The sequence below is a fragment of the Phoxinus phoxinus genome (assembly GCF_949152265.1).
Source record: "Phoxinus phoxinus genome assembly, chromosome: 16".
Lineage (NCBI taxonomy): Eukaryota > Metazoa > Chordata > Actinopteri > Cypriniformes > Leuciscidae > Phoxinus > Phoxinus phoxinus.
Window position 1 is genome coordinate 9,521,496 of NC_136891.1, and position 13,145 is coordinate 9,534,640.

General features: G+C 36.8%; 1 protein-coding gene across 10 annotated transcripts in view; it reads left to right on the forward strand.

Moving 5' to 3' along the window:
- The window catches only part of enah (ENAH actin regulator), a gene marked incomplete at its 3' end in the record, with an annotated part of 102,787 nt that overhangs the window by 40,838 nt on the left and 48,804 nt on the right, over positions 1-13,145 (forward strand). For all 10 annotated transcript variants that reach the window (XM_079639619.1, XM_079639621.1, XM_079639623.1 and 7 more), the window contains exon 2: positions 7,307-7,472. In XM_079639619.1, the coding sequence (XP_079495745.1) occupies positions 7,307-7,472 (166 nt within the window). The remainder of the gene's footprint in view (positions 1-7,306; positions 7,473-13,145) is intronic.

Sequence of the window (13,145 nt, forward strand, 5' to 3'; positions counted from 1 at the left end):
TCCTGTCGGGTTCATCATGATTTATTTTGCAGACGGTGATCAGGGTTTCAGTTATTTGTCACTGTATGCTGATCTCACCTTGTGGCTGAGAGACGGTATGAATCTCACAGTGGGAGTTGGAGCCTATTTCCAGCTCCCTGCTACGCCTACACCATGCCGTGGACCCTCGAGCTCCCTGTGAGCAGTCAGCTCTCAGCCTGAGCCATCTCTGTTACAGGAGTATGGTTTAAAATAGCTCCTGTCTGCTCTTTCTCACGCACCTGTGGCTAGTTGAGTAGCTAAAACGCAGCAGAAGTGTTATTTTAGGAGTCCATGGCCCTCTTAGGGATTTGTCGAATCGTTCAAATGAGATATTCATGTTGCCATTGATTATTTGGTCCATTTTGCTATTAAACTTGAAGTGTGTAATTTTTTTTCTCAGTGTTAAAGTGCTTTCTCGTATCCCAGCTTTAATATACTGAGATAAGTAAACAAGTAAACCATGTGTTGGTAATATCGTTGAGCATGATTATATTGGCTCAACCAAAGGCATGAGTTTGGAGTGGGATTTAACTGGTTTTAACGGGTTTAACTGACCAATGCAGATGAGGTGATTTGTTCAGGAAACCTGTTGTAAAATAAGGCATTGCATCTATACAGATTTCCCAAATTGATAAATTCTGACTCGCAAACTCTTGATTAAATTTCAGATTCCATTTTGATTCATTTGAGTTTATTTCAGTGATTCAGATTGATTGATTGATTCAAAACTGTAAAGTGCTCAGCTTTTAACTATCAGTTAAAGGGCACCTATTATGACATTTAAAATGTTCCTAATGTTGTTGTGGGAGTCCCCAACAACAGTTTTACATGCATGCAATGACAAAAAACACTTTAGTTGTCGTATAATATGCATTTATTTTTACCTGATTTGCTCACCGACTCCCAAATGATTCGTTCAACGACTCACTTTTCCAAACCCCTCCTTTGCGCGACGCTAATCTGCGGTGATTGGTCAGATGACCCAGCAGTGTTTACAGAGATAATACTTATTGTTTAACACGGAGTACAATGATGCTTTTATCAATTAAATTGTGTTATAATAATGATTATAGTCCACTGCTTTATAGTTTGTAGTAAAAAACTAAAAATAAGATAAAGAATTTAATGTTACATTAGCGAGCATAGCCCAGAGTTCATATTATAAAAGCACAATCAGTCTTTGTTTGCATTAGCCCGATGCATAAACATAACGTTTTTACACAAAAAAAAATGCAGTTACGTTACTACGAGGTATTATTCTATTCTTTAGACAACTCCGAAAACAACGACAAACACTTCACATATCTCAATACAATTGTCATTGAAGACCTAGAAGCTAAACGGTGCTTACACAACAAACAACATAATTATTAAGCATGCTACATAAAATATAAAAGCAAAAATTATTAATAACACTTACAGGTTGTGATACGGAGGAGGAATCTGATGCAAATACACTTGGAACTGAACCTTCCTTCAATATCAGCCAGCTCGCGAATCCAAGTTTGATTGCATTTAAGTTGGTAAAGCAATCGTCTTCAAAATGGCGCGAACAAAGCACAAGGCTCGGACTATACTTCTGTGGTATAGTTATATATATGAATTGTAGCCACTTAGTCTTCAAATGCTCCTCCTTGGGCAGATGAGCCGCTTCAGAACCATAGTTCAGAACACAGCGTCTCGTCGCCATGATGTTTTCCCTGCTGGCCTTGGAGCGCAATAAGTGGGCGTATCGTATTCAAATAACTTGACAAGTTGACGTCATCTAGTCAGAGAAAAAGCTTCGGTCTTCTAACGATTCATAAAAATGACTCAGAGTCGACTCTTACTTTTGAAAGACAATAACTTTATATACGGTGCACTTTCATATTTCAAACTTTGCAGGATGTTTTTGTTCACTTAGATCTATGTTACACACTACATGAAAGGTAAATTTCAAAATTCCATAATAGGTGCCCTTTAAAAGAACCAGCTCATAAGAGTCAATTGTTTCTGGAATCAGACAGTTGGGTATGGTGTATTCTTTTTTGATTCATTAAAGGGGTCATCGGATGCAAAATTAACGTTAGCATATAAATGTGTCTTTGCAGTGTGTGAACACAACCACCATACAATAAAAAAATCCATTCACTCATTTTTTTCTTCAATCTTTAAAAAGCCGAAAAACTCTCAATAATGTCATATTGTTCATGCTCCGCCCATGACCACTGACGGACTGTCCCGTATTAGCATATTTCCGCCCTTAGCCGTTTGTATACTGTTTGCCAAGGCATCACTTTACGTGTCTTGTGTCAACACGCCCCATGGAAGAGAGGGGTGGGGTGAGCAGTTGCTCATTATCATTTAAAGAGACATTCACCGAAACGGGTCACTGTGAACAGCTGTTTTTAAGGAGGTAAAAAGGGTATTTTACACAACCATTGAGGAATATTAACCAAAGTATGTTACAAACTTTACATGAAGACCTTAAAGAATCATACCAACTTGTGGAAAATGGGCATCCGATGATCAGTTCATGAGAGTCCTTTTTTGAATCGGACTGCTTGCCAAGGCCCAAACTATAGAAGGCTTTTAATGGGCTCCTTTTGTCACAGGGCCCAGGACGTTCTAGTTATCCCCTGAACCTGATGACAATCCAATGTTTCTCTTGCTTTCCCAGCCCTTACTCAGAAAGAAATACCACCTGTCATCCAAGAAAATACCCTTCTTTCTCTCTGAATTGACTCGCTGACCCAAATGTGTGTGCTTTTCAATAACTTGTCAAATATGGCTTTCAAAGAAGGCTAAGTTGTATCCATTCTTTGCTGGCTTTTGTCTCTCTTGCAACATTGTCTATGACATTTTAGAGGGCACATTTCCTAGCCATTCAATCTTGGAGATTTACCGCATGATCTCTGTCGCTGTGTCCTTTAAGATCTCTATTCCGTCATTGTGTGAAACACATTGTGGTTTTCTCTGTTGGTGTTGCATGAAGTTTGAGGAGTTGAGGAGCCATCACACAAGAACAGGGTTATATTGTGATATTATGGTGGTAACCTTGACTGAGACTTTGTCTAACTGTTTGTCTGTATTTAATTTTTTCTTTTTTGATATTCTTTGTGAGAGAATTCAACAATACCTCAGAACCCCCCTGGCCTCTGTGAGCAGGATTGCTCTGTTGATATCTGGACCTGAGGTCAGTGCTTCCACTTGACTCGTGAGGCGGTTTGAATCCTTGTGTTTGCTAGAGTCTCAGTGGATTTGTGATGTGGCTTAGAGATGGCAGCTTGTTGAGTTATAGTGTTAGACAATTTGAGCTGTGTAAACAAACTAAGTGTTAAAGTGTGAACGTGTCTGAGTTGGCCTTTGTGACATACATGATTCATATCAAACCTTCAGGGCTAGTTCATCATACATTGACACACATATTAAGATCTATGTTTAATTCACATGTAGTGTTTTGCGACTTGTGAATTATAGAACATTAATGCATGATTTGAAATTCCTAAATGGATGTTTTATTATATTTTATTTTTCACATAAACATAAAAGCAGTGACACTATTATTTCAACCAAACAGCCATTGTTGCCAGATACATTTTAAATGTTTAATGGTATATTTTATTAAATGAATACAATAGTCTTCAAACAACAGATTATACAGCCTTTACTCGGATGCATTTTTACTTACACTTTTTAATGCATAAAAATTGCTTCTGTAAACTTTCCTGAGTGATGATGCAAGCATATTATTGAGTCAGAGCTGATTTATTGAATAAGGTTTGTAAAACTTGTCTGATGACATAACGGCTGAATAAAAATGACATTAAAATAATAATGATTTTCACAATGTTGCTTTTTTTGTGTGTGGTGTTGTCGGCTTGCAGAATCCGCATCCTTGTTTATAGGTTCAATGCCATTCTCACACATGCTGCGACAAGCATCCCTTCATCTTAACTTGTGTAGTTTATTTGTGAATGAGTGTGTTACACAGACATAGACAATGGAGCTGTCATTGTGGACGTTACTTTGAGCTGTGTAGAAGGTTGATGATTATTTCTCCTGATGTTGTGGGCGCTGGGTTGCATAATCAGATCTTGGTTTACCATGCTCTTCCCCAGAGCATTTTGCAGGCAGTGCTTGCTGTTGCGTCACTGCAGCCTCAGCGCGAAGCCCTCTGATGTCGTATTTTTTAGCTGTTGAGATGTCAAGGCGATGAAGGAATGAAAATGTTGCTTTGGATGGGTTTTTTTTGTGCATATCAGCGGGTTTTTGATCACACTTTGTCATAGTGCTTGTTTACAGCCAAATTAATTCCTTGAAGCTTTAAACAAACAGTTTTACAGTTCGTATTTGATCCAAATGTCAAACACTTTCAGAGAGATTCAGAGAATTATTTGCCAATTAACGTTCATATAATCATTAATATAATTACCATTGTTCACTTGAGCCTTTGAAGAAAGACAAAGAATATAAAGATTTAATTTCTTTCAGCTTTATTTTATACTTGAAGCACTGCATAGTCGCACACCACTAGTTTAGCTTATTCATATCAAACTGCTTTTTTATTTGCATCCAATTCCAGCACAGCGGAGCTTGTTATTTTGACAATTCCCTAAATGGCTTATTAATCCTGTGATAGATGAAAAAATGTGAGCATAGATTGCATGGCTGTCATAATTTTGGCTGTGTGCTTTATTCCATCACGTTGTTTTCCTTTCATCACAGAACCCTGTGTGCGTGCCTCTGTCTGTCCTTGGGATTTATGTGCACCTCTGAAATGAGATTGAAGGGAAACATTATCTGTTTAAATGTTTTATTGCCAAATCAGAACAACTTTATAAACATGAATGGTGGACTGACACTGTTCTTTGTGTAGTCGTACTGTGTGTTTGAAATCCACCGTTTTCCAGGCCTGCTGAAGTGTCAGATTGAATTTAGGCCCTGTTTACACCCGGTATTAAGATGCGTTTTGTTCGATCGGATCACAAGTAGACGAGGGAGACACATACACGTTTACACCTCTTTTGGTCCACTTTCAACCACTTCTGTCCTGATTTCTTCGAGGGGAGGGTCTATGGGCAGGTAAATGTATGGACTCTTCTTTCGATCTAATGGATGAAATAAGCTTGCGCAATTTACATATGAACACGGCTGGAGAAAACAGAAAAACACAAGGAGAGCAGCAGCTTTCGTTTCTGCTTTGATGGCCGCAAGAGCACACCGAAATTGGCGCGTTTGTGTTAGAAATCAGGAATTGTGAGTACATTGTGCTTGGTACGTTTTTTTGTCTTCAAAACAAGACTGGGTCTACAGCCAAAGTTTAAATCCCGTCAGGCTAGCGTGCTTCCCATAATGTTTATGCATTAAGTCAGTAGGCGGAGAGTAGGCGGTCTTTTGTGGTTGTTCGACCACGTGAGCGTTTACACTACAAAAGCAATCCGGCCGAAAGCGCTTTCGACTACCTCTGGAAGTGGTCGAAAGTGGACAAGCTCAAAATGCAGACCCCGTTTAGCATCGTCCATTTTTGATCCACTCGACCAAAACGCATCTTAATACCAGGTGTAAACAAGGCCTTACTTACAATAGCAAGATGTGGGTGAAATGATCATTCCCAGGTATCATGAGATCAGCAAATTCCAGCATTGTGGCCTGTTTCTTTCTTGTAGCTGTTGTCCTGACCCTCATACTAATGCTCTTAATGTTGAGGTCTATGATCTACAGATGAAGCTGGATGGTCAGACTGCTGAGTGGAGTTCTGCTTATAACATCTAAAATGTATAAATAATAACAAATATTGTATGTTTAAAAAATAGGTAAATTATCACAATGAAAAATGATCACAAAAGTGGCCCATACAGCACAAGCACTATATTATATGACTTAAACCAAAACCAAACATGTTTTATATGACCTCAGTAATAAAATAAAATATGAAATAAAATAAAATAGAATTTTGGGTTGAGTCATTCCTTTGTTTCTATCTATGCAAAAAATGCTTGGGCTAATGATGCAGGATGTGAATGTTTTCTATTAGTTATTGGTTTTTGTTGAAAGAGTTATTATTATTATTTTTTTTTTTTTATGTGTCATGGCTCCCTCCCATTGACCTGTTCTCCTGTAATAAGCATTTGCTCCCTGACTGTCTGCCATCAATTACACCGTAATATGACATAGAGCACCGCAGAGCCCGCTCGGCCCACTCCCGCATGCTTCTTCCTTAATTAAAGTGTAGGGATTGGTCTCGGAGGACAATCCTGTTAGATTAGCCCTTATCTGCTAGGCGGATGATCCCGGGATCTCATCTCAGTCCCCAGATTGATTTCAGGGAAAACCAAAACAAAACACTCAACAGTCTGTCGATGTATATTCTGGAGCGCTTTGTCATGATTATTTATTTTACCAGATTAACTTGATTATGTTAGGCATCTGATCTTGAAGTCTTTCCATCTCCCCAGCAGTCCAAAGTCTTTAGTATGTTTTTAGTACGTGACATCAATGCTTGTGAGAACTAAGGTTAGTGTAATCAAGTAGCATGTATTTATGACACAGACATCAGCTTATTGTTGTTAGTTTTACACCGTGTTCTAACCAGGCTGACTAGAGCTACTTGGTGCAGAGAAACCAAGCAGCCGAAAGAATGCAAGTGCTGAGGACATGAACTCTTCCATAAAATCTAGCTTTCATTTCTCAAGGTCTGTTTTGCAACAAAGTGACAAAGAAAAAGATATATTAAGATGCAAGGTTTCTAGAGTATTTTTTTTTTTTCTAAGGTCAGGGCACTTTTTCTCTCGCTTTCTCGCTCTCTCCTTTTGCCACCTGCATTAAGTGTTACTTCGATGTGATCACATGACAAGGGAAAGCTTTCAGTGGCTCTTTTGCCATTCTATTAACGCAGTGGGAGTTTGGAAGTCATTGTAAATAATTTAGTGTTATATGCAAGGTAGAGTTGCTCTATAGTGCAAAGTGAGCAGAGAGACACGGGAAATTGATTTCCAGTGTTTACATTTAATGGGTGACTGCTTAATGAAAGCGTGACCTATAAAGGTGTACTGCACTCGAGTCACATGACAGATGGTTACTTCACTGTGGTTCAAAGCTTTCTGTGATTGAAAGAATGTTTAACTACTGCAGTTTGCATAGATATATGTCTTTTGATTGAACTTAATGCACTGGATCCCATATTTATTGCCACTTTAGATCAGAGGCAGTTCATTTGAGTGAATTTTTAACCCTTGAAAAAAACCTTGTGAATAGTTTTTCATCATCCAATCATGCATATGTCTCTTTTTTTCTTCTTTTTCAGTGAGCAGAGTATCTGTCAGGCACGGGCTGCTGTCATGGTATATGACGACGCCAATAAGAAGTGGGTTCCGGCTGGTGGATCCACAGGCTTTAGTCGAGTCCACATCTATCACCACACTGGCAACAACGCCTTCAGAGTAGTGGGCCGTAAAATTCAGGACCACCAGGTAAGAGAAAGGGGAGCTGTGGTCTCCAATGAGTTGACAATGATTAAATAGCTTGGTGTATTGACAAATAAAGGCTCTTTTCACAAGTAGAAAGGTCAATATTTACCCTTAGTTTTATAGAAATGTTATTTTTTTATTTATACTGTTATCTTTATTTATTTATAAGTGCTTTTTATTTATTTATTTATTCATTCAGAAAAGCTTCTATTTATTTTTATGTATTTATAAATACCTTTATGTATTTATTTATAAATATTTAAATTGTATTTATTTATAAACATTTGATCAATTCATATAAAATAATTATATAATAATTTTGGTCAACATATCAAACCATTTTTAGGCATTTATGATGCAATTGTGCTGCTTTTTTAATAGATATTTGCAATTTTAAAATAGAATGGCTTTTTTTTTTTAAAGAACTAAAATTAATTGGGCTTATATTTCCCCCCTGTGGTAAAAATCAAGCCTTTAATGTTGTTTATATGTCTATGTGGTCTTTTTAATATGCGTTCAGACAAACCATGTGGAAATTCATAGTATTCAAATATTTTCTCCTTAAAACTGCAGTGAACCAAAGACAGTTTCAAAAACGCAGTTTGAAATCGCTGGTGTTTTTGACGTCACAAACTACCTTGTAACCAATCACAACAATGTGTGATCGTCAACGAGTGGGTCTCTGAGCTGGTGTGAGTGGAGGCGGGGCTAATATGCATATTCATAGAACTGCGTATATTAAATGAGGCAAAGGTGTACATTCAAGTTGTATTCAAGCTATTTCAAGGAACGGAGAACTATTATGTAATTTTGGTGATCAAAGATTAGTTTTAAGGGATTAAACGATTGACTACAGGGAGACAATAAACCATAAAATAACAATAAAGTATGTATTGCTGCTAATTTATTGTGAATAATGTGACAGCTGAAGGATGTTTTTTAGAATCTAGTCTGATATGAACGTCGTAAAGGCAGTCCACATCCAGTGGGTTTAACTGGGAGTCGTCTGCTTGGCCTTGTTGGCTTCCCCTGCAGAGAGGGCTCTGGTTTCACTGCAGTGCTTTGATGACCCATGACACACAACACAGGAGGTTTGAGTGGCTCACAGATCAGCGCAGCATGGTTTAAAGAGAATAACATCTCATGAGAAATGCTCCTGGTCTTGTTGTGATCACAAGAATGTTATGCTTCGCTACATTTTTGAAAATGCTGTTCATTTTTCCTTTTAGTGATTCATTGTTGTATTTCAAGGAAGAGTTCACACAAAGAACCAGTTCAAATAGATCAAAATGCTGTCGTCATTTACTCGCCCTCAATTTGTTCCAAACAAGTATGAGTACGACTGTCTTTTTTCTGTGAAACATAAGAGGAAGAAATTATAAATTATGAAGAATGTACTGGCTATTTTTTCCCCTCATATCATGAAAGGGAGTAAGATTAATAATGTCCAAAATGATCAAATAAGTGATCCAGATGTTTCATGCTCTATCTATATTAATCTTTCTGTTGCTACATGGTGCCATCATTAACTTCAGAAGACACAAGTCATATGCTTTTTTGTTGTTGTCATTTTGTAGTGTGACAGCCCAGGTCACTTTTACTTTTATTCTATGTGAAGGAATGGGCAGTAAATTGTCCTTTTCTCTTTTTGTGTTCCATGGAAGAAAGAAAGTCATGATGGAGAATAAATGATAATTTATTTTTAGCGCTATTCCTTTAAGAAAAAGGCTACATGTACTGAACAATAGTTTTCTCCTATTCAAGATTTGGGAATGTTGTTTTACTCAGAGTAACCTTGACCTTATCGATCTATTTGAATTGCAGGATTTTTTTCTCTCTCTTAGCTATTAATTGATCAATCACTCAATCTATTTCCTGACCTGAGACTAAATATTCAAAGATTTATGGGTCAAACAGAAATGATGTTAAGAAAAAGATCACCAAAACATTAAAAATCCCTTTTATTTCTAAAGCATTTATAATACTGGATTAGTTATGCCCTCTAGCTACTCTATTCAATGGAAATGGTAGAAAAATTCGTAACATTTCAGGATTTTTAGGTTCTGTACAAGAACCCTTTCTGTGGTTAGGAAGCCATTTGTCTCTGGGTTTAAGGTGGCATTTGCTGAGATTAACTGTAACCCTGGTCTCATTTGAATGCTATTAACATGTCTTATATAAAACTACCATGTTCGCATTCAGGAAACATGGTGTGGCAGTAAAAAATTCTGTTGAATGCTTCTAGGGTGAGGACATATTACTGAAAAATGGCAGTGCTTTTTATTGGCGGTATTTAAAAGTTCATGACATTGCTAAAACATCTACACACATGTGAGTGGTATGTGCTGCTTTAGCAACCTTTTAACTTGTTGTCATCTTTTTTTGTGCATTTTGTGAACTCCAGTATGTAGTGGGAGAGACTTCATTAACTGCCCCTTAACTTCTAAACACTAAATGTAGGATGTATAATGTTGCTTGTAATGCATTTTTGTTGTAAAAACATAAAATGCAGCATAATCAAGACCCTACACTGTTTATAATTATCCGAAACAGACCCCCCCCCCCCCCCCACTCCCCCCTCCAGTCTTTACTTCTAAAATTAGTTATTTAAAAATGGAAGCATCTGTTTAGCAACAGTTTTGTGCTTACATTGGAAATTTTTTTACATTGGTCCTTTTTTATTTTTCCCAGAGGTCTACTTATAATACATAAGTCAAGGTTTCATCCAGCAAAAACCTACATGAACATTTTCCACCTAGGCCTACGCGTTTTTTTAATTTGTTTTCACTTTTCACTAAACAACCTTTGCATTTGAAATGAGAGGCAATGCTTGCTTATGTTTTATAATTTTGATTATTCTTTCATTTTTTTAGGCCCAATATAGTTCCCATATACTGTCCCATCCTTCAAAACAGCCTTTTTGTAAAGTATGCATTATATATTACCTGACATCAAGGACTTATTTGTATGCTGTATCCTGATATAACCAAGTCCATTATATTCTTGTTAATAGACACCCAATCAATTTCTCTATGAAGGTTACTCTGTGAAGGTTGTGTAAGATTTTGTCTTTAAATAGCGTAAGTGTTCAGCTTTGTTGTCACAGTGTTGAACCATTATTATTTTTTAGTCTGGAGTGTCCAGCTGTTTTCTTTTTATCTATTAAGGACTATTTTAAGTGAATTCTGTTTCTAAGGTTTTCGTTTATTAATTGAAAAAAGTGTAAAAGGTATATATCTCTTAGGAAAGTCTCTTGGGAAATACCTGTAATTTGTAGGTAAAAAGTCATTTGTAGGTTGATTCCCATTAAAAGTGTTGACCGTGTTTAACATTGCTATGTTTAAGCATCTCAACCAGCTCTCTATAGCAACTATGGTCCAACCAATGATGTGAGTTTTAGGCGGAGCTATCTGTTTTTTCAACCAATGGCTGATGGTGAGTGTTTTGAAAACCTTGTTGGTAACAGTTAAGTTTTTTGTTTTTGCAGAGAAACTACACTTCACCTTTGCATACTAAATTTAGAGCGTTTCATATCACGTAATTCACTGCAGCCTATACATTGCATATGTATTTAATTAGTGTCTGGCCTCGTTCTTTCTTTATCTGTTCTTTTCCTGTGAAGAAATTAACCGTTAAAGAAGCCTTTTTCTTTTCCATTGTTTGGATAAGGACACTTTTCTACACTTTAAGTGAAGTGCAAGGTAACGTGCACTTAAATGTAACCTTTATTCAGCAATGACTGTGGTTGTTGCTCCCTGCACAAAAGGCAGAAATGCTGAGGGGGTGATGACACTGTACATGACTCATTGCTATTTTATGGTTATTCAGTGTTTCGTGGAAAGCATATTTCTGCCTCTGAGAGTAGCTAGGCCTTTTTAGTCCTGGTTACGTTAATGATTCATGAACGGCACAATCATCACAGTGATATCTGAGGATGGAGTGGGTCAGATTACTTCAGGAAACTTACTGACATTTGTTGATGAGCTATTCATGGTGGTTTAATGACCGAAATGAGTAAAGCGTTGAAGTGCCGCACACAAGGCAAATGTCAACACACATTTTACGTTTGACCTACCATAATAGCCCTGCCATCTATATATAACTAATGTCTTCAGATCTATACCTGCAAGTGTGCCAGTAACTAGTCATTTAGTTGACGACACTTAGCACAGATTGAACACTCCGTAGCAAGCTGAGCAGGGCACATTAAAAATTAAAACAAAATGTATATTACCAGTGGTTAAATAATAAAAAATGTTTATATATGTATATGGGTGTATATATGTATATATGTGTGTATACAAATATATAATTCATTACATGTATTTACAAATGTAAAAATATATGTAAAAAATATATACACCATTTCCCACATTAAATGCGGTTGTATACGTATCAGTGTCCTTGACATTTTCACTTTGTATGATACTTTAGCAAGAAACTACTACCACTTTGACAAAAACAATGGAAGACTGTCCAAAAAAACTTGACTAAGTTGCATATATAGAACCATGGCCCAGTTTTTAATTCGAGTTGCTCAGTTTCATTAATGTGTTGAGAAAACTGAGAAGTTTTCTGCACTTGTCAGTTGTGACAGGATGGCTTACAGAGCACAGTTCCTTTTTATAACGCTCGCTAATTAGTTGCACTTCTTATGATAATTACATCGATGTCAAAAGGATGAGAAATCGAAATGACTGGGAAAACAGCCAGTTACCACAGAAGCTTCGAGAAAGATTCACCCTGTTGAGGACATGCTTTTGGGAGAGTTTAGGAAGTCAGTCAAGTGTTTGATATTTAAGTATCTCCCACCCATTTGCAGTTACCATATTTACCAATTAGTGTTAATGCTGTAAAACCTGTCTGGAGCCGAGCTGGCCTCAGCAACCTTTGTGAAACTTATAAAGAAATGCCTTTACTTTTTTGTTATCTACAAGAATAGAGGTGTTGCATGCAGCAGTTTTTCAATCTCTAGTTCGTCCTTGTGAATCTTTTAGAGAACGAGTCTTGGTCGCTGAAGTGCAGTGTTATCTGTCATCTTTCAGTAATGTTGAAGTTTCTGCTTTGTGGTGGCTTATTGAGAGGTTTTAGACATTTTTACTTTAAACTTTTGAAGCCTTGGGTTTTAGTGACTTGGTCTCATGAGTAAAACGTGACTTTGCATATGTCTTTGCAAAACACGGAATATGTTGGCCTTACTAAACATGAGTTTTATTTTCTTCAGTACAGATGATTCTTTAAAAGGGATAGTTCACCCAAAAATAAAAAGTCTGTCATCATTTACTCATCCTCAAGTTGTTCCAAACTAGTATGAATGTCTTTATTTTGCTGAACACAGAAGATATGTTTGTAACCAAACGGTAACATTTATTTTATCGTTTTTTTTTCTTCTTCTTTTTTTCTCCATACTTTGGAAGTCGATGGCTATAACATCAACTGTTTGGCTACCCATATTCTTCAAAAAATCTTCTTTTGTGATCAGCAGAAGAAATAAATTCATACAGGTTTGGTCAGGAACAACTTGAGGGTGAGAAAATGACAGAATTTTAATTTTATGGGTGAAATATCCTTTTAATATGCTTGAAAACATTTATTTTAATGTGTGTGAACTGTTTAGTGCCATATTTTACCTGTTAAATTTGATTTACCGCTCTCTTTCTGCTTATTAGCGGATAT